We start from the raw sequence: 22,286 nt of genomic DNA on the forward strand, positions 1-22,286 counted from the left end.
CTATCCCCTCTCTCCCGACTCTCTCTCTCATCTATCTCCCTCATCTCTCCTTCCTCTCTTTCTCTCAGAGAGAAAGAGAGGAGGGGGAGATGAGGGAGAGAGATGAGAGAGAGATGAGAGAGAGAAGAGAGAGTCGAGAGAGAGATAAGAGGAGGGGTGTGAGTCTAAAGAGCAAAGAGAAAGAGAGGAGAGAGAGATGAGAGAAAGGAGAGTGAGAGGAGAATGAGTTGGAAGAGAGGAGAGACAAAAAGAGGAGAGAGAGATGAGAGAGAAGATAGTGAGTCGAGAGGGGAGTGAGTGACGAGAGAGAAAAGAGAGGAGTGAGTGACGAGAGAGAGGAGAGAATGCTGAGAAATGAGAGAAATTCGGGAGAAAGATGAGAGCGAATAGAGAGTTAAGAGAGAGAGATGGATGACAGAGAGATGGGAGTCAACAGAAAGAGAGGAGAGGGAAAGAGAGTCGGGAGAAAGATGAAAGGAGAGAGGGTCGGGAGAAAGATGAGTACAAGGAGAGAGACGAGAGAGAAAGATAAGAGTGAGGAGAGAGACGAGAAAGATAGAGAGGAGAGAGAGTATGGAGAAAGATGAGAAAGAGGAGAGAGACAAGAGAGAGTTGGGAGAAAGATGAGAGAGCGCCAAGAGAGAGGAGAGAGAGTCGGGACAAAGATAAGAGCGAGAAAAAAGACAAGAGAGAGTTAGGAGATAGGAGAGTCGAGAGAGAGAGAGAGATGATAGAGAGAGGAGGGTCAACGGAGAGAGAGGAAAGGGAAAGAGCAGAGAGATAAGAGAGAGTCGGGGAAAGAGATGAAAGCAAGGAAAGAAAGGAGATAGAGAGAGTTCGGAGGGAGATGAGGGCGAAGAGAGAGAGTCCAGAAAGAGGAGAGAGAGTCGGGATAGGAGAAAAAGGAGAGATATTTTTTATATGTTGGTAGATTGGAAAAAAATTCAAACTATTGAATTTTTTAGGTTAAAATGACCTATCTTTTTCCACGTAGACTTTCGTCCGCCACATAAGAGGAATTAACGGCTATATCAGCACCGTTAAAGCCAAAGTTAACGGATTAGAAGATGGGAGAAACGGAAGGAAACGTTTTGATTTTTCATACAAAAATTTGAAAAGTTGTTAGATTGAAAAATTTAGGGAAACCATGTGAATTTTTAGCCTATTTTCCCTAATATATAATGGCATAGTCTATATATATGGCATTAGCCGCATTACCAGGATGCTTAAACTCCTACTTGGCATGAGAAATATTCTCAAATTTTTCTATATCTATCTTCGAGAACATTTATTTTTTGGCGTGTCTTCAAGAACGATTTTTCAATAATGGACTTTTTGAAGGGAGGTGCGTACATGTATAAACATCTCTATATAAAGCAATTAATTTCGTAGGTCTTATTAGCTAGTATATGTGATCCTTTTGTTGCACCTAATTAATCACAAAGAAAGGGAAAGAAATATAGTAGGGTTGATATGAATTCTATTATTTATTAGTATCATAAAAGAACTAGACTTAAAAAATGCGTTATTCGATTTTTTATAATTCTATTTTTACGTTTTTAGATGTATTTTTCATAATCGTAGTTCACCTCATGAGATTATATATGTCCTTTACGAAGAGAACTATGATTGAGACTTATTTATATATATATATATATATATATATATATCCTTTTAATATTACTAGTTACATTGAAAAGACACTTAGAAAAGTCTCTTAATTTTTTATCTTTCAACAAATAACCATACACTTTTCACATAGAAATGATCATGCACCTTCTCAAATACATCCAAATAATACTAAAAGTCTATAAAGAATAATTTTTGGAAAGTAAATGTGAAAAACATGATTCTATATTTAGGTAAAAGTTTAGCATATAGCATATACAAAAATTTTCAATGAAAATATAGAATAGAATTATGCCTATAATAAGTAATCTTTTTCCTTTTAGTTTTATGTTTCAAGAGCAACATTTATTTGATGAAAATGTATGTTTTAAAACTGACAATTGGTGCGAGGCTTAATTTACATGAGAAGGTGCAAGCGCTTATTTTTTTTATAAAATTACATTAAAAAGACACTCGTAAAGATATAGGTGCATGTGTTATAAAGTGTAAAAATTTAGTATACAGAAAGGCATATTATTTTTTTTCCAGTGAGAATATGAAATTGAATTTAGTATGTAAAAATATGTAAAGTTATTTTTGTTTAGCTTTGTATTTCGAGAGAGAGACTTAGGGTATATTTCAAGAGAGAGATTTATTTGATGGAAATGCGTGTTAAAAAAAACTGGTAAATGGTGCAGAGGCTTGATCTATATGAGAAGGTTTAAGCGGTTATATTTTTTGGGAATTATGTTGAAAAGACACATAAGGATATAAATACATACTTTAAAAAGTATAAAGGGTATTTTGGAAAAAAAATATGGAGAAACACAATACTGACCTCTACATTTTTATATATGTAATAGATATAAATAGAGTACATCATCATAACTCATCATTTCATTTCTACCAAAAAAAATCATTATTTCAGATTTTTCCAAAAGTTTGAACGGGAGATAAAGAAGTGCTACGATATTGCAAATTACTCTTTGTTGTATCCTGGGGCGAGTCATTGCCTAGTCCTAGTAGTTAGCTTCACATCGAGGTAAATATAATTCGCTTGAAAAAGTGTTTTTTGCACGTCAAAGTCTAGCTTTCCAAGGTCGTACTATGTATGAATGCCCACGCTTGCTCAACATCCCCTAATAAGAATCAAATCTGAAATATCTAGTTACCAAGTGACATCTCGTATGTGGCATGATACCCCATTCGCATCAGATATTTCATTTTGATGTACGTTCCTCTTTATGTGTTTGCTGTTGTGATATTTAGATTGAGCATAAACTGAATAGATTAAATATATATTATATCCGAAATAAGTAAGATTGAGACATGTAAGAGGATATACTATTATTTTGACAATAAAAAGATAAATTCTATATAATATTTTTTAATTAATAATTTTATATAATATTTTTGTATGGATCTCGATATCCGAAAATCCAATTGGATCCTGACTACTCTTTTTTAGCCGGGTCAGCCCACTAAATGGTAAAATTCTCATAACATGAATTTTCTGTATTCACAATGACTATAACCTGAAACCTTGTTTTGACGGAACAAACGCCGAACAGTTTCAACCGGCCATGTTGGTATTTTATATAATTTTCATTCATATGTTTACTTTCTATATATATTCTAAACGTTTTCTTAATGGGTGATACAAGATTATATTTTTACGTGCCAAGCGCGTAACTTTTTTACCAGTGCATATAAATATATTAGGCATATATGGATTGAATATTATACATTATGAACTTACCGAAAAAAATATTATATATTATGGGTCGTTTCTGGCGATATCGTGCAATTACCAGAAGTTCTATTGGTTGCAGCCAAAAGATCTCTACATGGTTAGATATATTAGCTAATCATTTTGTTGGAAGGTGACCATCACACCGCGTGATATATATTACACACACACACATACATACATACATATATATATATATATAATGAAAGTCCTACGTGTTATCTTTCAGATCCAACAAAACTAAAATCTTTATCATAAAATTCTAAAATCACGAAGTAATTAATTTATAATCCTTATTATATATGCACGAATGGTGGGTTGTGGCTCTTGAATCAGTTGATTTGATTTACACAACCGACGTTTTCGTGGTTTTGTGAGTGTCCGGACCCAACTTCCCTTTACTTTACCCACCCACATTTCATCAAATAGTAGAGAAATTCTCGAGATGAGATCTCGAATAAACACAGAGCCATGAAGTTAAATCAATCCAATCACCAAAAGCGCGAGTTAAGTCATCACCAAACGATCGAAGATCATACTTGGTAGGCGAATTTTTTCCTGTATGCTGAAATTGTAACTATTTCCATATCCTTGTTTTTCATAAGATAAAACTCTCTTTCTTATGGTAAAAGAGGCACTGCCCCCACCACAGACCATGCTTCTAATTAGAGAATAGCTTAACTGCTGATTGGAATTTGGATTTGTCATTTCAAGTTGCAAGAACAAATAGTATTGTTTTTTTGATTAAACGTACATGGAGTTGACTTATAATTAATATGTGAAAGAACATGGAGTTGGTATAAGATCTTATCGCAATAATCTTTGGCGGCTGCTTGAGATATGGGAATTATGTAGTGATTTGTAGTCTCTTAGTCATCTCAATATAAAGGGAACCACTAAAAAGAACCGATGGCCAAAATGCAAAAATTCGATTCTGATTAAGAATGGCCCAAAGAGATGTAAAATATATTCCAACAAATAAATTGAACAAGAGAAAAATAAAAACATGTAAAATGTTAAAATTTTGGAGCGCGTATTTGATATATTTGTTGTCTATGCATATGCTACAAGCTAAGGTGAAAGTATGGTATAAAATGCATATATATACCACGAGACATATATCACAAACTAATTTGTGTTAAATACATAAGAACATGCGGTTACAAATTTATGACATAATCATCATTACATGTAAGATTATAATGGGTGAATTAAACATTTTTTCATTAGTTTAATATATTATCATAAATGGAATAACTTATATATTCTAATTTTAATTGGGTATTACCTGGTTTATTCAAGGTTCATGAATACCTATACGATCACCTTAATTATCAGGCGCCCAATAGGTTTGGAACAACAGGAAATTTGTTCGCCACATGAACTTTTTCTTTTCTCTTCTTTTTCCTTTTTTTTTTTCCCTTGTGACTGCACCTTATATTTAAAAACTCAATAATCCAACTAATTTAGGTTTGGGTCGGATCATTCCATATTAAAGAGTAATAGTATGTTTGGTTTTAAAATTGAGTTGAGTTGATTTTGATTTTAATTGATTTGTAATAATTGTGATGTTGAATTATGAGAAAAAAATGTGAAAAAATAATGAATAGTTGAGAGAATTTATTATAAAAAATTGAATTGAATGGTTAAAAAAATTAAAGAAAAATAGAAAAGTAATAATTGTATTGTTGACTTTTATTGTGTAATGAGTATAATTAAAATTAGAGTTAAAATATTAAAATCAAATTATAAAATCAAACGAGTTAACTCTTCTGATCGTGGATTCATTCATAATACTCGAATATAAAGTCTTATTTAAAGAAAAGATGTATTATATTATCAAATCATCCCCCATGTTGATTCAACCAATTATTTTTTGGAGGGAAATCCCGACTTTTAAGGTAACAGACATTATTATTATCATTAGAAATGTTCGATAGTTCCCATCATTGTGTTGAGGAGAAAGGTGAAGGGATAGCATATTGGAGTTGGTGTATTAGGGATGTTAAAGGGACAAAGTGGGACTTTGAGTACCTTTGTTTCCCTCCAAATTCATTAAGTACGCGTCCTTATTTCCCCTGCGGATCTCCAGCATACCAACCCCTACCCTACGCCCCAGTCATGGATCTTAAGTCGAGTGTCGGCAGGGAAGAGGCAACATTCATTACTAAAGACATCGCCCTTACCAAGGGGCAAAGTCGCTAGAAATTCGCCGATTCTGTACCCTCGATACATTCGAGAAATTTATCGAAAAACAGTCGATTCTGTACCCTCGATACATTCGAGGGATTTATTGAAAAACAACTTATTTGACATGTCGTCAAACCCCACTCCCATGCAACTGCCCTGAGACCTCCAGGCTCCCGCCCCCCCTAATTCCCTAGCAATTGGATCTTCATGGTGACTCGAATACAAGACTCCATCTTGGAACCGGGTACTCCTACCAACGTGCCACTTGTTGCCTTTCTGATATTCATATACAAGCAAATATACTTATTATTTAATTCAAACTATTAAATAAAATAATTGATTTTTCGCTTAAATTTATTCCAATTATCCAAAAAATAGAATAATTAATTTAATTAGAAAACTAAATTTAAGCAAATTTATAATTAATTTATTTGTAATTTTACTATATAATTAATTAATCATATATCCAAAAACAACAAATAATTGTAAATAAATTAATTCATCAAAAAATACAAATAAATTAAGAAAAAAACTACAAATAATTTTCTCTCGATAAAGTGCTGTTTATTTTTTTGTTGAACACTTATCGAGGACCTACCAAGAAAATTTTCCTCAGTAACTTAGCCGTGACTTTTCCGTAGGTAAGCCGCCACTAATTTGCCGGAAAATCTTTGCGGCGCCTTATCGGTAACTTACTGTCAAGTTTTCCAAGGAAAATTATGGAGGGAAATTCCCTCGATAATTTTTGTAGGTGATCCGCATGTTTTTAGTAGTGATTATATTATTCCTCTTGAAATCAAGAAAAATTCGTCAAAAATTTTAGTACATTTCTCATTCGTATTCGAAAGGTACGTACTTATTATATTTATTTCGTCTCGCATTCACTTCTGTCTTCTGCTTCCATCTCATTTACTTCTTATTAAAGTACTAACAACAATCGATTAAAATAGTTTGACACTTATTTCACTTAAATAAGGTTTCGTATTTGAGTCTTAATAATGGAGAAAATTCATTAGTGAGAGAGTTTTTACTCTTTAGTGAGCCAACTCGCTCTAACTATATTAGTTGGGACCTGTTGAATTTCCGTATATCATGGTATGCGGAAAAAAAAAAAGTTCTTATCCATGTTGCACATGATAGCATGCACATACTCACATGGCATACGCACACTTGCATTTTAAGCATAATAGCGGTGCAGTTTTCTCTCGACCATTTTTGTATGTTACTCCTATGGCTTCTCATGGGATCATTTAGGACCGAAATTTCCATTAATTAAGAAATCGTGTACGCGATAGAACCGAAGCCGGGATTAAAAAACTTTAATAACTACCTAAGTGAAAAACAAAAGGGAAAGGGAAAAAGGAGTAAAAAGGTGATTCTCTTTATGAGAGGGACTGCTTAACTATATATGTAGCTCTCTTAATCTCCCGAGGTGGAAGGAAATTTCTAGGGGCAACAACCGAATGGTCGGGTGCATGAATCTTGACGTATAACAGCTTTGCCTTTTTAAGGGAGAAAAGAGAGAATGGAAGCAAACATATGTATATTTATTGTCCTCGGCCCGAATATTCAAATTCATTTTTGGTGAAATTACGAGGTGCCGTCCTTATATTAGTAGGGAGTAATATTTGTTTTAATTCTGATTACAGCATGCTTTCAGTGACATCGAAACACTGCAAAGTCCATTTCATGAAAAAAAGCAGTTTTGTCAACTGTATCATAACTCGTGGTTATGCCAAATTTCAATTTGAGTAGTTAGGAATTTAATCTATGTGATTATCAGCATTTGCTATCTCAAAGATTCATAGTTAGATCTTGTCTAAAGGGTAGGCATCTCCATCGACTCCAGATAGAAAAAAAGCATGATGTGATTTAATTGAGTATTGTTCATTTTATTAAAGATTTTGAAAGCGCCTTCGTAGTTTGATGTGACGCAGCCGACAGCCACAAGCAAACAATTCACAACTACTTCTCCAGATCATATTAAACTCATCGTCCAGGGAAAACTAAAATAATATTTCTCCAATTCTTCTTATTATCATCTTCTTTTTTTATTTATACTGATAAATGTGCTTTATAAGATGTAAAATTAAATACGGCTAATTATACCAAATTATTGTACATGATAATTTGAAAGACATGGGGCTAATTGTGTTGGTTCTAAACACTTTATTAGCTCTACCAATTGCAATACTTTTTAGAAGAATGATTTACCCATCAAGTGACCTGAAATAATCTACAAAATTGCTAATTCTTAATGTGAAGATTACTCGCAGTCGACCTAATCTGCTTGCATGTCTTCCATCTCCGGCCCCTAGTTCCGAGTCCCGCGCAACCCCAAGGGGTCGATGGTTCCTAGGCGCATAGCAATAGGCTCTTCAAATGTCGTTGTTGATGGGCATGGGCAATGACGCCGATATGGTCTCGCTTATGTGACCGTCAAACAATGGCCATCGATCCTAAGCACGCAGGCATCATCGATAGTCACAACCACGGGCCTGGTTGAAGGTCGGCCCAGCCGGGGAGGGGGCTCCGATAGCTTTAACCTTTTCCCATATCTCAGGTCCATTTAGGCACATTAATCCTGTCTTGTCTCCATCAGTTGATTCAGTTCAGCGTGTCAATCTACGCCCCCTCCATCAATGTTTTTCGTCTGGCGGGTTTGGGCTTTGAATGGGCTCTCATGGGCCTTCTGGCCCACACTGGTAAACAGAATAAAAATGGGCCTAGCCCAATGCGAACCCTGTAATGGGCCGACAGTTGGCCCATTGAGCCTTCAGGCTCGGTCAAAATATACTTGTGGAGCGACGGACTGGCTGATGAAATTAGGGTTTCTCAAACTCCACATGTCATAAGGGTTGGCCGCATCCCTCTCTCCCTCTCTCTCTCTCTGATCTATATCTGAGAGGCTGAGACTAACGCATTCACTCTTCTCCTCTCTCGCCGTCTCCCTCTATCACCTCCGGTAACGATCCTGCTCTTCCCTCTCGCTCCCCCTCTGGCCCCTTTGCCTCTCCGATAATTGGCTGCTACTCTATGATTCTTTGTGTATTAAATTGTGTTTGTTATCAGAATCTGCAGCTGTTGATTTGCTCAAGTTTTTTTTTTGTTAATTTGATGAGACACCGATTGGTTCTCCTGATGATGCCGATGATGATACCTTCTTCTTGGGCTTGTCTGATTCTCTCTCTGGGTTGCTATTAGCTGTGTATGAAATAATGACCAGTTCGGATGCTTGTAGATCTATTGCCATCTGTGATCGTTTCTTGCCCTTTTATAGCACCTGGGTTTAGCTAAAATTCTTAACTTTCCCGAGTCTGTTGGATTTGATATTGTGGGCTGTTTCTGCCTTCTATATTCTGTATTGGTCGTATGCTGTTCGGTCCTATGTCTGTCTGAGGTTTGATCATATTAGGCTTGATGTTATTTTATGACTTTATAATGTATTTATGTATACATAGTTCAGGATATAATTAATTATTAAATCATGGCTGTTTTATAGGTTTGTATGAATTGTGCTCTTAGTGATTGAATCTCTGTTTTAAGCATAATTCACGAAATTGCACTAGATATCTTCTTTTTAATCATCACCAATGCCATGTCTGAAACTCCCTCACGTGGACTGACTGATTCAATGTGTTCTCCCTTTGCTGTATGTGTAGGTTACTTTTGATCTTCTAAGGAGCGAATTCTAAAAGTTAGTCGAGATGGTAAGTTGTCATGCCACAGTTACAAGATCCGGTTTTTCGACATATTCTTTTTATCTTCTTTATTATTCACAACTGACGTTCTTGCTCTCTCGATGCAGGTGAAGTTTACAGCTGATGAGCTTCGGGCCATTATGGACCGCAAGCATAACATTCGTAATATGTCTGTTATTGCACATGTTGATCATGGTATGATTCTCTCTTCCTATGACCAAGTTGTTGACTGATAGTCCTGGCATCTCTCTCTCAAATATGACTGAAGAATGGGTATATGGATGACCCTCTGCTTTTGCAGGGATTAAAAGTTTAAAACTAGAATGGATTACAATCTCTCTCAATAATCCTAGTCAGAAAAATTGATTTTAGATGATGAGTTGTTTGGTACTTAGAAGTTACATGGCCTTTTGCAGGTAAATCAACTCTTACGGATTCCCTTGTGGCTGCTGCGGGTATCATTGCCCAGGAAGTTGCTGGAGATGTCCGTATGACTGATACCCGTGCAGATGAGGCTGAGCGTGGTATCACAATCAAGTCCACTGGAATCTCTCTCTACTATGAAATGACTGATGAGGCACTGAAGGCCTACAAGGGAGAGAGGAATGGTAATGAGTATCTGATCAACCTGATTGATTCTCCTGGGCACGTTGATTTCTCGTCTGAGGTCACGGCTGCCCTTCGTATTACGGATGGTGCTCTGGTGGTCGTGGATTGCATTGAGGGTGTCTGTGTCCAAACTGAGACTGTGCTCCGTCAGGCTTTGGGTGAGAGGATCAGGCCCGTCTTGACAGTGAACAAGATGGACAGGTGCTTCCTCGAGCTTCAGGTCGATGGAGAAGAGGCCTATCAGACTTTCCAGAGGGTTATTGAGAACGCTAATGTGATTATGGCAACATATGAGGACCCTCTTCTGGGTGATGTTCAGGTGTATCCCGAAAAAGGAACAGTTGCATTCTCTGCTGGTCTGCACGGGTGGGCCTTTACCCTCACCAACTTCGCGAAGATGTATGCCTCCAAGTTCGGCGTGGACGAGTCGAAGATGATGGAGCGTCTCTGGGGTGAAAACTTCTTCGACCCTGCAACCAAGAAGTGGACCAGCAAGAACACAGGGTCTGCTACTTGTAAGCGTGGGTTCGTGCAGTTCTGCTACGAGCCCATCAAGCAGATCATCAGCACTTGCATGAACGACCAGAAGGACAAGCTGTGGCCCATGTTGCAGAAGCTGGGAGTCACCATGAAGGCTGACGAGAAGGAATTGATGGGGAAGGCGTTGATGAAGCGTGTGTTGCAGACATGGCTTCCTGCAAGCAGCGCTTTGTTGGAAATGATGGTCTATCACCTCCCGTCTCCTGCCACTGCGCAGAAGTATCGTGTGGAGAACCTGTACGAAGGTCCTCTTGATGATGCCTATGCCACAGCAATCAGGAACTGTGATCCCGAGGGGCCTCTTATGCTTTATGTTTCTAAGATGATTCCGGCTTCTGATAAGGGAAGGTTCTTTGCTTTCGGCCGTGTGTTCTCTGGTAAGGTCGCAACTGGCATGAAGGTTAGGATCATGGGCCCGAACTTTGTCCCTGGTGAGAAGAAGGATCTTTACGTCAAGAGTGTCCAGAGGACTGTGATTTGGATGGGAAAGAAGCAGGAGACAGTGGAGGATGTCCCATGTGGGAACACTGTGGCTATGGTCGGTCTAGACCAGTTCATCACCAAGAATGCAACCCTGACAAATGAGAAGGAAGTGGACGCCCACCCTATCCGTGCTATGAAGTTCTCTGTGTCACCAGTCGTTCGTGTTGCTGTTCAGTGCAAGGTCGCTTCTGACCTTCCCAAGCTTGTAGAAGGGCTTAAGCGTCTCGCCAAGTCGGATCCTATGGTGGTGTGTACCATTGAGGAGTCGGGCGAGCACATTATTGCTGGTGCTGGAGAGCTCCATCTCGAGATCTGCTTGAAGGATCTCCAAGAAGACTTCATGGGAGGTGCTGAGATTGTGAAATCTGATCCTGTCGTGTCCTTTAGGGAAACTGTGCTTGAGAAATCCTGCCGCACTGTGATGAGCAAGTCCCCGAACAAGCACAACCGTCTCTACATGGAGGCCAGGCCTCTTGAGGAGGGGCTCGCTGAGGCCATCGATGATGGAAAGATCGGCCCGAGAGACGACCCCAAGGTTCGGTCTAAGATCCTGTCGGAGGAGTTTGGTTGGGACAAGGACCTTGCCAAGAAGATCTGGTGCTTTGGACCAGAAACGACTGGGCCCAACATGGTCGTGGACATGTGTAAGGGAGTCCAGTACCTCAATGAAATCAAGGACTCTGTCGTTGCGGGTTTCCAGTGGGCCTCTAAGGAAGGAGCTCTGGCTGAAGAGAACATGCGAGGAATCTGCTTTGAGGTCTGCGATGTGGTCCTCCATGCCGATGCCATCCACAGAGGAGGCGGGCAGGTTATCCCTACTGCAAGGAGGGTCATTTACGCATCCCAATTGACTGCAAAGCCAAGGCTCCTCGAGCCCGTCTACTTGGTCGAGATCCAAGCTCCCGAGCAGGCACTAGGAGGTATCTACTCAGTCCTGAACCAGAAGAGAGGGCACGTGTTTGAGGAGATTCAGAGGCCAGGCACCCCTCTGTACAACATCAAGGCGTACCTCCCTGTGATAGAGTCGTTCGGGTTCTCGAGTACACTGAGGGCCGCGACATCCGGTCAGGCCTTCCCTCAGTGTGTGTTTGATCACTGGGACATGATGCCATCGGATCCTCTGGAGCCAGGCTCTCAGGCTGCCCAGCACGTGGTTGACATCAGGAAGAGGAAGGGCTTGAAGGAGCAGATGACCCCTCTGTCCGAGTTCGAGGACAAGCTATAAATGCATCTCTGCTTCTGCTGCTGCAGCTCTTTGCAGTTCAAATCGAACAGATCCGGCTATAGGAACGATCCCCTGTTGGACTATTTCTTTATCTCGAGTGTCTTATGCGATAGTACTAGCAGCTGTAGTAACTTGATACAGTTGGGGTCAGTAGTCCCTGGTTTTGTCGAGGGGAGTTATTTTGCCTTAATTGTCATGAGCGATTTTTTTCGTTTCTTTACATACTGGTGGGAATACCCTGCTATTTGTGATTTGTATGGACCGATGGATTTTTCATCTATTTGATTAAGGTTCTGCATACTCTTTCAACTTGCTGCTGCCTTGTTTCTTATATGACACGATCGTTTGATGTGATCGATCATCTGTTTAGAACTTGCAACCTGCATTGTAATGTTTAAATCTCCGTCGAAGGTTCCCACCGTAAAAAACAAAATCAACTAAAAAAAAATCCTCGTCGAAGGTTTGAAGGTAATATCAACAGTTTCATGAACAAAACTGGTTCTAGCATCTGTACTTGTTAATCATAGGTAAGAAGAAAACTCACTCTCCTCCCGAAACTAAATCCGAATTTTTTTTTGAAAATATTACCCGCTAAAAGCGAAATTTTTAAACAAACATTTTGGAAGTCATTTTACTTATTTTAGAAATGTTTATAGTGTGATTAGCTTTATATATATATATATATATATATAATAAAAGAAATATAAAAAATTTAGAACTTCTTTCCAAATAAAAATATAATTCAATAGTATTGATAAAGAAATAAAAGGAAAATAATGAGGAAGCGTCTGAATGAAATAAAAGGCGGAGAGAGAGGGGGGGAGTGGAGGAGAATTGTTGAAGTGGTGGTCAATTGGTCATTTCATAGTTAAGCTAATACATAAATTTTCTTATAGATCAGCAAGGAGAAAGGACCTTATATGGCGTCAAAAGTCAAGGGAATTATGGCTAAATGAAGGTGATAGAAATTCCAAATTCTTCCATCTCTCAACTGTAATCCTGCGGAACTCAAATCACATAACTGCCATTAAATCCAACAACGGTGATTGGTGCCAAGATTATGAAGGAATAGGGAATTACTTCCTCAGAAATTTTCAAGAGCTATTCGCCACCTCTCACCCTGATATACCTGATGACCTGGAAGGGCTAGTCAGCCAAGTTATCACCGACTCTGAAAACGAAAATCTAATCAGAATCCCAGATGACGAGAAAATTCTCATTGCCCTAAATTGAATTCCAAATCTAAAAGCGCTAGGTCCCGACGGAATCCCATCTCTCTTTTACAAGCACTTCGGAGAGACGGTAAAGCCACTTCTGCTATCCGCTGTTAAAAGCTTCTTCGATTCTAACTTCATCCTCAAAGAATGGAACGATGCTTTCATATGCCTCATTCCAAAATGCCAAGGAGCTGCTACATTTAAGGACTTCAGGCCCATCAGTTTATGCAATGTAAGCTATAAGGTGGTTTTAAAAATCATTGCAAACAGACTCAAGCCCCTCCTTAACAAGATCATCTCCCCGAACCAAACTGCCTTCATTGAAGGAAGATGGATAAATGAGAATGGTCTCTTAAGCCAGGAAATTCTCCACACGATGAGGAAAACTAAGGCTTGCAGAGGCTGGATTGGGATGAAAATCGACTTTATGAAATCCTTTGACAAACTTGAATGGAACTTCATAGTCAAAATCCTCCAACATCTTGGATTCCACCCCACCTTCACAGCTTGGATATATCAGTGCATCTCAACATCAACTTTCTCCATCTTATTCAACGGATCTCCCCACGGGCACTTCTCTCCATCTAGAGGCTTAAGACAGGGCGATCCTATCTCGCCTTATCTTTTTGTGATATCAATGGAGATCTTGTCTCGACTTCTATACAGGGGTGAACTGAATGGGGAAATCAAAGGAATCCAATTAAGCAGAGGAGGACCTCAAGTCTCCCATTTAATGTTCGCAGATGACCTCTTAATCCTGACAAAAGCAACGGAAGCAAACATTCGAGCCACAAAAAGCATCCTTAACAATTCTGCTCTTGGTCAGGTCAAGAAATCAACTGCGCCAAATCAGGTCTCTTCTTTTCCAAGAACTCCGATGCAGACACAAGGAGAATAGCGAGATCAATCCTAGGTATGAGGAAATTAAAAGAAGATGCTAGATACCTAGGTAACCCTCTATTCATCAAAAGGAAGAAGAAAGAGTCGTTCCAATTCCTCATCGATAAAATCAAAGGCAAGCTAGCTTCTTGGAAGACTAAGGCACTATCCTGGGCACATGGGAAAATCCAGGATTTTCGTTCAGGGGGGGCAAAAATATTGCTTGATATAAATAGTACATAAATTTTTTTTCAGAGGGGGCAAAGTGCAAATTTTACATAGAAAAAATCATAAATTAACATAATTTAGGGGCAAAATTATAAAAAAGTCAAAGTTCAGGGGGGGCAATTGCCCCCCCTGGTATTACATTGGCTCCGCCCCTGCATGGGCGGGCAGAGTAACTCTGATCAAATCCGTCATCAATAGTACCCCGATCTACACCATGTCACTGTTCCAGTTACCAAAATCCACCTGTAGCAATATTGACAAGGTAACCAAGCGATTCTGGTGGGGTACTAGTAAAGAGGTGGGCAACTATTATGCACCGAAGAGCTGGGACTCCATTTGTCAATCGAAAGCAATAGGTGGCCTTGGATTCCGAAGGGCAATAGATGCTAACAAGGCAATGCTCTCCAAAACAGCTTGGGCTCTGACTAAATCGAACAACAGCCTTGCGGGTAGGGACATGAAGGCTAAGTATGGCAACTTCCTAAATACTTCCAACCGCTCATCCCTTTCGCCATTTTGGAAGGGCCTCCAATGGTGCAAGGATACCATCAAGCGTTGTACCTGTTTCTCGGTTGGAAATGGCTTGTCCATCTCAGCTTGGCATGATCCATGGATTCCGAGTATGAACAACCACAAGCCTCTTCCCATACACAATGCAATCCAAGACCCAGATCTCAAGGTAAGTGACCTAATGCTGCACCAACCAAGGAGATGGAACATCCTTCTTCTCACAAGCCTCTTCGAGCATGATACAGTGCAGAATATCCTCAGAATCCATCTATCCCAGGATGACCTCGAAGATTCAGCTCAATGGACGCCAAACTCATCAGGGAAGCATTCTGTCAAATCCTTCTATCTTATGGATCAACATCATAGATTCCAAAATGACAGTGATATTAATTGGAAGGACATATGGAATCTTAAAATTCATGATCGCCTAAAACTCCACCTGTGGAGAATTGCCAGTGAAAGCCTCCCCTGGTTTAGCGAAGAGAGCACCACTTGCCCTCTTTGTCAAACCAGCTCCGATAAACTAGATCACCTATACGGAGAGTGTATATTTTATCATGTTACTTGGAGGGAATCACCTTGGAACTTACATCACAGTCTCTTTCCAATTACAAATGCAAAGGATCTGATCAATTTTTTTGCTTGCCATCCTTCTTCTTTCCAATTGAGCACTCATGACAAATCCAAGTTTTCTTTATATGCAGCAATAACTCTCTATCATTTATGGAACTCATGCAATATTGTTTTGCATACAGGTAAACCTACAGATCTCCACGAAACTATCAAATCAATCAAAAGGTCTTTCATGGAGCACTGTAAGAGTAGAGGTAGCATGGAACAGAATGAGGGAAGCTCGCAGTCTCATCCGTTTAAGCTCGCTACATCCCAGATCCCCACAAGTCCAGATTGGAGTATCATAAGCACGGATGCAGCATGGAACATAAGCTGAACATGCCTCTCGGGAATCATTCAACTCCCGAATAGCCTTCCAAATCTATCTTGGTTCCAGGCCTCCAATGACGGCAAACCTCTCCAAGCAGAAGCCCAAGCTGTTCTCCTCGCCATTTCAATTGCTGCAGAAAGAGGATTGTCGAAGATTTGGCTTCGATGCGACGCCTTGATGCTTGTTGAAGAGATTTTGCACCCCCATAATTTGCCTTGGGAAATTAGGACGATTGTTGCTGATATTACTTCCTGTCTTAATCTTTTCTCCGATTGGCTCTGCTCATGGATCCCTAGGTCCGATAATACCCTTGCTCATGACCTGAGCCATTTTGGCTCCAAGTCAAATTTTCAGTCTCTCTGTATTTTTAAAGGGTATCCAAACCTAGATCCTCCGGACAATGTAACCGTTTCCCTTCGTTAATGAATTATTTTTAATCACTATTATATCTATACTACTATATATAATTGTAATCATTGGTGTGTCTGATTTTAAAGTTGAACTTTGATTTTAATTGGATTGTAATGATTATGTTGAATTATGAGAAAAAAATGTAAAAAAGTAATAAATAGTTGAGATAAAGTAATGATTGTGTTATTGTGAAAAAAGTAATTGATAGTTGAGAGAATTTAGTATTAAAAATTGAAAAAAAAGAGAAAAGTAACAAGTTGTTGATTTTTATTGTGTAGTGAATAGAGTTAAAGTTATAATTAAAATTTTATAAACTTGATTGCAAAACCAATCGGAGTGTTATGTGGTGTATTTAGTTTTAGAGTTAAGTAGATTTGAGTTTTTTATTTTAATTGAGTTGTAATGATTGTGTTGTTTAATTATTAAAAAAAGGTGAAAAAGTAATAAATAGTTGAGAAAAAATAATGATTGTGTTGTTGAATTGTGAAAAAAGTAATGAATAATTTAGAGAATTTAATATTAAAAATTGAATTGAATGGTTAAAAAAATTAAAAAAATGAAAAAGTAATAATTGTGTTGTTGACTTTTGTTGTGTAGTAAATAAAGTTGAAGTTAAAATTAAAAATTTTAAAATGACCTTACTACCCCTTTCTATCCACTATTGTTCACCTATAATGTCAAATTTTAAGGGCCAAACCCGTCTTTCACATATAACTGTTCTTCTTCCAACTCTTGCCACTCAGTTCAAACAACTTTCCCAGCCCCAACCTCTTTAAAGGAAAAAAAGAAGAAGGAAATTTGCTCACCGTCATGTTTGTATCAAATGGAGGTTACTGTTTTCCAATTCTGAATGTACTCTTCCTCTTGCAATGTTGTGTATGCCTCGTTATGAGATTTGATCGTTTATGAATTTTTCTAGATAGGTAGATAGATAGATATAGAATAGTGTGTCAATGTGCGGTCCCTCCTCCATCCAGGGGTGCGCAAAAAAAAACCAAAAAGTCGAACAAAACAAGCGAATAGCATCGTATTGAACCAAAAGTAACCAAACCTGTTGAACCGGTTGTAATTCAACGCGGCTTTTTTCCCCCAAAAAAGCGGGTTTGAAATTAATGACTAACCATCATCAATTCGATTAATCACGGATCATCGAACCGAACCAAACCAATTTTTCAGTCATAAAATAAAATATACTAAAATAAATGAAATAAAATTCACTAAAAGTAATTAAAAATAACTTCTTAAGAGAGGAAACTGAAATGATAAAAGAATAAAGTACTTAAAACCACTAAAATTGCTTTAATTTGTGGTTCGACTATAAAAAATTGCGTCCTACCAAGCCGAATTCATTCATTTTTGTCTAGGATGATATATATATATTTTTAAATCCAGCTAACCGGTTATATATGGTTGCACTTTTCCCTCTCAAAGTGATTATGGTTCGGGCTTATACAAAAGAATCAAATCGAACCACCTTTTTTGGTCCGGTGCAGTTTCCCAGGTCGAACCGAACGACGCCCACCCCCACGACTCCATCAACGGTTTCTCTATGGGCTCACCGTTGCTGCTACACCACTGGCAGGCCTCATTTGGGCTCTGAACGGTCGCTCCAGGCCTTTTGGGCTCAGACTGGTGAACAAAAAAGGGCAAAATCTCAAATGGGCCGAGCTCAAAAAGAAATCCTGCAATGGGCCGCTACGAGGCCATTGGGCCTGCGGGCTCGGTCAGAATATTCGTGGGAGATACGCACTGGCTGATGATAGGACAGAGGGGGCGGTGTAGGGTTTTCATCAGCTCCACGTATATATGACTTTGCCGCATTCTTTCGCTCTCCGTGCGCTCTCATAGTCAGATCTGTCTGAGAGGCCGAGAGAGACTGAAACCTTCACTCTCTTTGCCGTCTCCCCCTCTCGCTCCGGTAACGCTTCTGCTCCTCTCTCTAAATCCCTCTGATCCTCTTCGCCTCTCCGATGATCGGCTGCCTTTTCTTTGATTCTTCGCGTATTGAATTGTGATGGTTGTCCGAATCTGTAGCTGTTGTTTTCCTAAAGTTTCGTTTTCTTTTTTGTTGATTTGGTTGATGCAGCGTCGATTGATTCTCTCTCTGATGCCGATGATCATACCTTCTTCTAGGGCTTGTCTGATTATGTCTTTAGTCTGCAATCAGCTGTGTGTGAATCAATTCGGATGCTTGTAGATCTATTTTTACCTGTGATTGTTTCTCGTCCTTTTACTCCTCTCTGTGATCGTTTGTTAAATAAAGTTCTGAACTTTGAAATAGCCTGCTGGAGTTGAGATTGTCGGCTGTTTCAGTATTCCCATCTCTCTCTCGTATGCTGTTCGTTTCCTGTCCTGTCTGCTGTTTTATCATATTAGATTTGAGCTGAATAGTAACAGATATTACGATAGTTTTGATCAGCTGAAGTTCTGTTCTTTGTAAAAGAACTCAAAATCTTCTTTTTTTATTTTATATATAATCTCTGTTAGGCTTCCAGCTGAGTAATAATAGATATCACAGTAATTTTGATCCGCTAAAGTTTTGAACTTCTTAAGACAGCATAAAACGTTCTTTCTTTTTTATCTTAAGAAGATTAAGAAGATCAGGTTTTTATTAATTTTTAAATCACTGCCGTTTTGTTTGGAGCAATCCTTTCTCATTTAAAATTCGCTTTTCTCTAATTTTGGATTAATAGATATATTTCATGTTCGTGAGTATTTGGCTCTTAGTAGTCATGTAATCTCTTCGTTGAGCATGGTTCTCTAAATTTGCACTATATTATCTTCTTAATTACCACCAATCGTATGTTCTCTTTGCTGTTTGTGCAGGTTTCTTCTGATCTTTTGAGTAACGAATTCTGAAAGCCAGTCAAGATGGTAAGTTGTTATAGTTAGATGCTCCAGTGGCTCCATGTTTTGGCGTCTTCTTTATTTACAATTATTGTTCTTGCTCTGTTGATGCAGGTGAAGTTTACAGCTGATGAGCTTCGGGCCATTATGGACCGCAAGCACAACATTCGTAACATGTCTGTTATTGCGCATGTTGATCATGGTATGATTCTCTCTTGCTATGACCGAGTTGTTGGTTTATAGTTCTGGCATATTTAGCTCTCTTAATATAATTGAAGTATTTGTGGATGACCTGTAGTTTTGCAGTAAGAAAATGAGACGGGGTTGCAATTTTTGTCTATAAACCCAATCAAGAAAAATTGATTGTAGTGGGTGATATTGCATGGTACTTAAAAGTTGCTTTTTTACTTTGCAGGGAAATCAACTCTAACGGATTCCCTCGTGGCTGCTGCGGGTATCATTGCCCAGGAAGTTGCTGGAGATGTCCGTATGACTGATACCCGTGCAGATGAGGCTGAGCGTGGTATCACAATCAAGTCCACTGGAATCTCTCTCTACTATGAAATGACTGATGAGGCACTGAAGGCCTACAAGGGAGAGAGGAATGGTAATGAGTATCTGATCAACCTGATTGATTCTCCTGGGCACGTTGATTTCTCGTCTGAGGTCACGGCTGCCCTTCGTATTACGGATGGTGCTCTGGTGGTCGTGGATTGCATTGAGGGTGTCTGTGTCCAAACTGAGACTGTGCTCCGTCAGGCTTTGGGTGAGAGGATCAGGCCCGTCTTGACAGTGAACAAGATGGACAGGTGCTTCCTCGAGCTTCAGGTCGATGGAGAAGAGGCCTATCAGACTTTCCAGAGGGTTATTGAGAACGCTAATGTGATTATGGCAACATATGAGGACCCTCTTCTGGGTGATGTTCAGGTGTATCCCGAAAAAGGAACAGTTGCATTCTCTGCTGGTCTGCACGGGTGGGCCTTTACCCTCACCAACTTCGCGAAGATGTATGCCTCCAAGTTCGGCGTGGACGAGTCGAAGATGATGGAGCGTCTCTGGGGTGAAAACTTCTTCGACCCTGCAACCAAGAAGTGGACCAGCAAGAACACAGGGTCTGCTACTTGTAAGCGTGGGTTCGTGCAGTTCTGCTACGAGCCCATCAAGCAGATCATCAGCACTTGCATGAACGACCAGAAGGACAAGCTGTGGCCCATGTTGCAGAAGCTGGGAGTCACCATGAAGGCTGACGAGAAGGAATTGATGGGGAAGGCGTTGATGAAGCGTGTGTTGCAGACATGGCTTCCTGCAAGCAGCGCTTTGTTGGAAATGATGGTCTATCACCTCCCGTCTCCTGCCACTGCGCAGAAGTATCGTGTGGAGAACCTGTACGAAGGTCCTCTTGATGATGCCTATGCCACAGCAATCAGGAACTGTGATCCCGAGGGGCCTCTTATGCTTTATGTTTCTAAGATGATTCCGGCTTCTGATAAGGGAAGGTTCTTTGCTTTCGGCCGTGTGTTCTCTGGTAAGGTCGCAACTGGCATGAAGGTTAGGATCATGGGCCCGAACTTTGTCCCTGGTGAGAAGAAGGATCTGTACGTCAAGAGTGTCCAGAGGACTGTGATTTGGATGGGAAAGAAGCAGGAGACAGTGGAGGATGTCCCATGTGGGAACACTGTGGCTATGGTCGGTCTAGACCAGTTCATCACCAAGAATGCAACCCTGACAAATGAGAAGGAAGTGGACGCCCACCCTATCCGTGCTATGAAGTTCTCTGTGTCACCAGTTGTTCGTGTTGCTGTTCAGTGCAAGGTCGCTTCTGACCTTCCCAAGCTTGTAGAGGGGCTCAAGCGTCTCGCCAAGTCGGATCCTATGGTGGTATGTACCATTGAGGAGTCGGGCGAGCACATTATTGCTGGTGCCGGAGAGCTCCATCTCGAGATCTGCTTGAAGGATCTCCAAGAAGACTTCATGGGAGGTGCTGAGATTGTGAAATCTGATCCTGTCGTGTCCTTTAGGGAAACTGTGCTTGAGAAATCCTGCCGCACTGTGATGAGCAAGTCCCCGAACAAGCACAACCGTCTCTACATGGAGGCCAGGCCTCTTGAGGAGGGACTCGCTGAGGCCATCGATGATGGAAAGATCGGCCCGAGAGACGACCCCAAGGTTCGGTCTAAGATCCTGTCGGAGGAGTTTGGTTGGGACAAGGACCTTGCCAAGAAGATCTGGTGCTTTGGACCAGAAACGACTGGGCCCAACATGGTCGTGGACATGTGTAAGGGAGTCCAGTACCTCAATGAAATCAAGGACTCTGTCGTTGCGGGTTTCCAGTGGGCCTCTAAGGAAGGAGCTCTGGCTGAAGAGAACATGCGAGGAATCTGCTTTGAGGTCTGCGATGTGGTCCTCCATGCCGATGCCATCCACAGAGGAGGCGGGCAGGTTATCCCTACTGCAAGGAGGGTCATTTACGCATCCCAATTGACTGCAAAGCCAAGGCTCCTCGAGCCCGTCTACTTGGTCGAGATCCAAGCCCCCGAGCAGGCACTAGGAGGTATCTACTCAGTCCTGAACCAGAAGAGAGGGCACGTGTTTGAGGAGATTCAGAGGCCAGGCACCCCTCTGTACAACATCAAGGCGTACCTCCCTGTGATAGAGTCGTTCGGGTTCTCGAGTACACTGAGGGCCGCGACATCCGGTCAGGCCTTCCCTCAGTGTGTGTTTGATCACTGGGACATGATGCCATCGGATCCTCTGGAGCCAGGCTCTCAGGCTGCCCAGCACGTGATTGACATCAGGAAGAGGAAGGGCTTGAAGGAGCAGATGACCCCTCTGTCCGAGTTCGAGGACAAGCTATAAACGAATACCACTATTGCTGCTGCAGCTTCGCTCGTCAAATTCAATGGGATCGGCTTCTGTGCACGGTCCCCTGCTAGACTATTTCTTTATTTTGAGTGTCTTACCTAGTATTAGTAGTTCTAGTAAGTTAATACAGTCGAAGTAGGGATTTGCAATGTCCCCGGTTTTGTCGTGGTTGAGTCCTGTATTTTTTTACGAGCAGGTTTTCTTTTCATTCCATACTGTACACTCTATTGGTGATTTTGTGGACCTATGGATCAGTTAAACCGTTTTGATTTTAGTTTCCTTA

At 40.3% G+C, this 22,286-nt stretch overlaps 2 protein-coding genes across 3 annotated transcripts; both read left to right on the forward strand.

Annotated features, from left to right (window-relative positions):
* The first annotated feature begins 8,372 nt into the window (after positions 1 to 8,372).
* Positions 8,373 to 12,415, forward strand: LOC116198904 (elongation factor 2). The gene is made up of 4 exons (XM_031529177.1): positions 8,373 to 8,513; positions 9,211 to 9,258; positions 9,357 to 9,444; positions 9,666 to 12,415. Exons 2-4 carry the CDS (start codon positions 9,256 to 9,258, stop codon positions 12,104 to 12,106), a joined length of 2,532 nt encoding a protein of 843 aa, XP_031385037.1. The 5' UTR covers positions 8,373 to 8,513; positions 9,211 to 9,255; the 3' UTR covers positions 12,107 to 12,415.
* A 5,657-nt stretch (positions 12,416 to 18,072) lies between these two features.
* On the forward strand, positions 18,073 to 22,286 carry LOC116196419 (elongation factor 2-like). Of its 2 annotated transcripts, none has more exons than XM_031526124.1 (4): positions 18,073 to 18,212; positions 19,121 to 19,168; positions 19,256 to 19,343; positions 19,557 to 22,286. In XM_031526124.1, the coding sequence occupies exons 2-4, from the start codon at positions 19,166 to 19,168 to the stop codon at positions 21,995 to 21,997; spliced, it is 2,532 nt and encodes an 843-aa protein (XP_031381984.1). In that variant the 5' UTR covers positions 18,073 to 18,212; positions 19,121 to 19,165; the 3' UTR covers positions 21,998 to 22,286. The 2 variants fall into 2 exon arrangements, with proteins under 2 accessions (XP_031381984.1, XP_031381994.1); XM_031526134.1 differs by lacking the exon at positions 18,073 to 18,212 and adding an exon at positions 18,403 to 18,463.

This window comes from Punica granatum, chromosome 1, assembly GCF_007655135.1.
Source record: "Punica granatum isolate Tunisia-2019 chromosome 1, ASM765513v2, whole genome shotgun sequence".
Classification (NCBI taxonomy): Eukaryota; Viridiplantae; Streptophyta; class Magnoliopsida; order Myrtales; family Lythraceae; genus Punica; species Punica granatum.

Bases quoted from the DNA above. Each gene is read 5' to 3' on its own strand.
- LOC116198904 (XM_031529177.1), top strand. The intron at 9,445-9,665 runs GTATGATTCTCT...GGCCTTTTGCAG, and splicing joins TATTGCACATGTTGATCATG to GTAAATCAACTCTTACGGAT.
- LOC116196419 (XM_031526124.1), top strand. The intron at 19,344-19,556 runs GTATGATTCTCT...TTTACTTTGCAG, and splicing joins TATTGCGCATGTTGATCATG to GGAAATCAACTCTAACGGAT.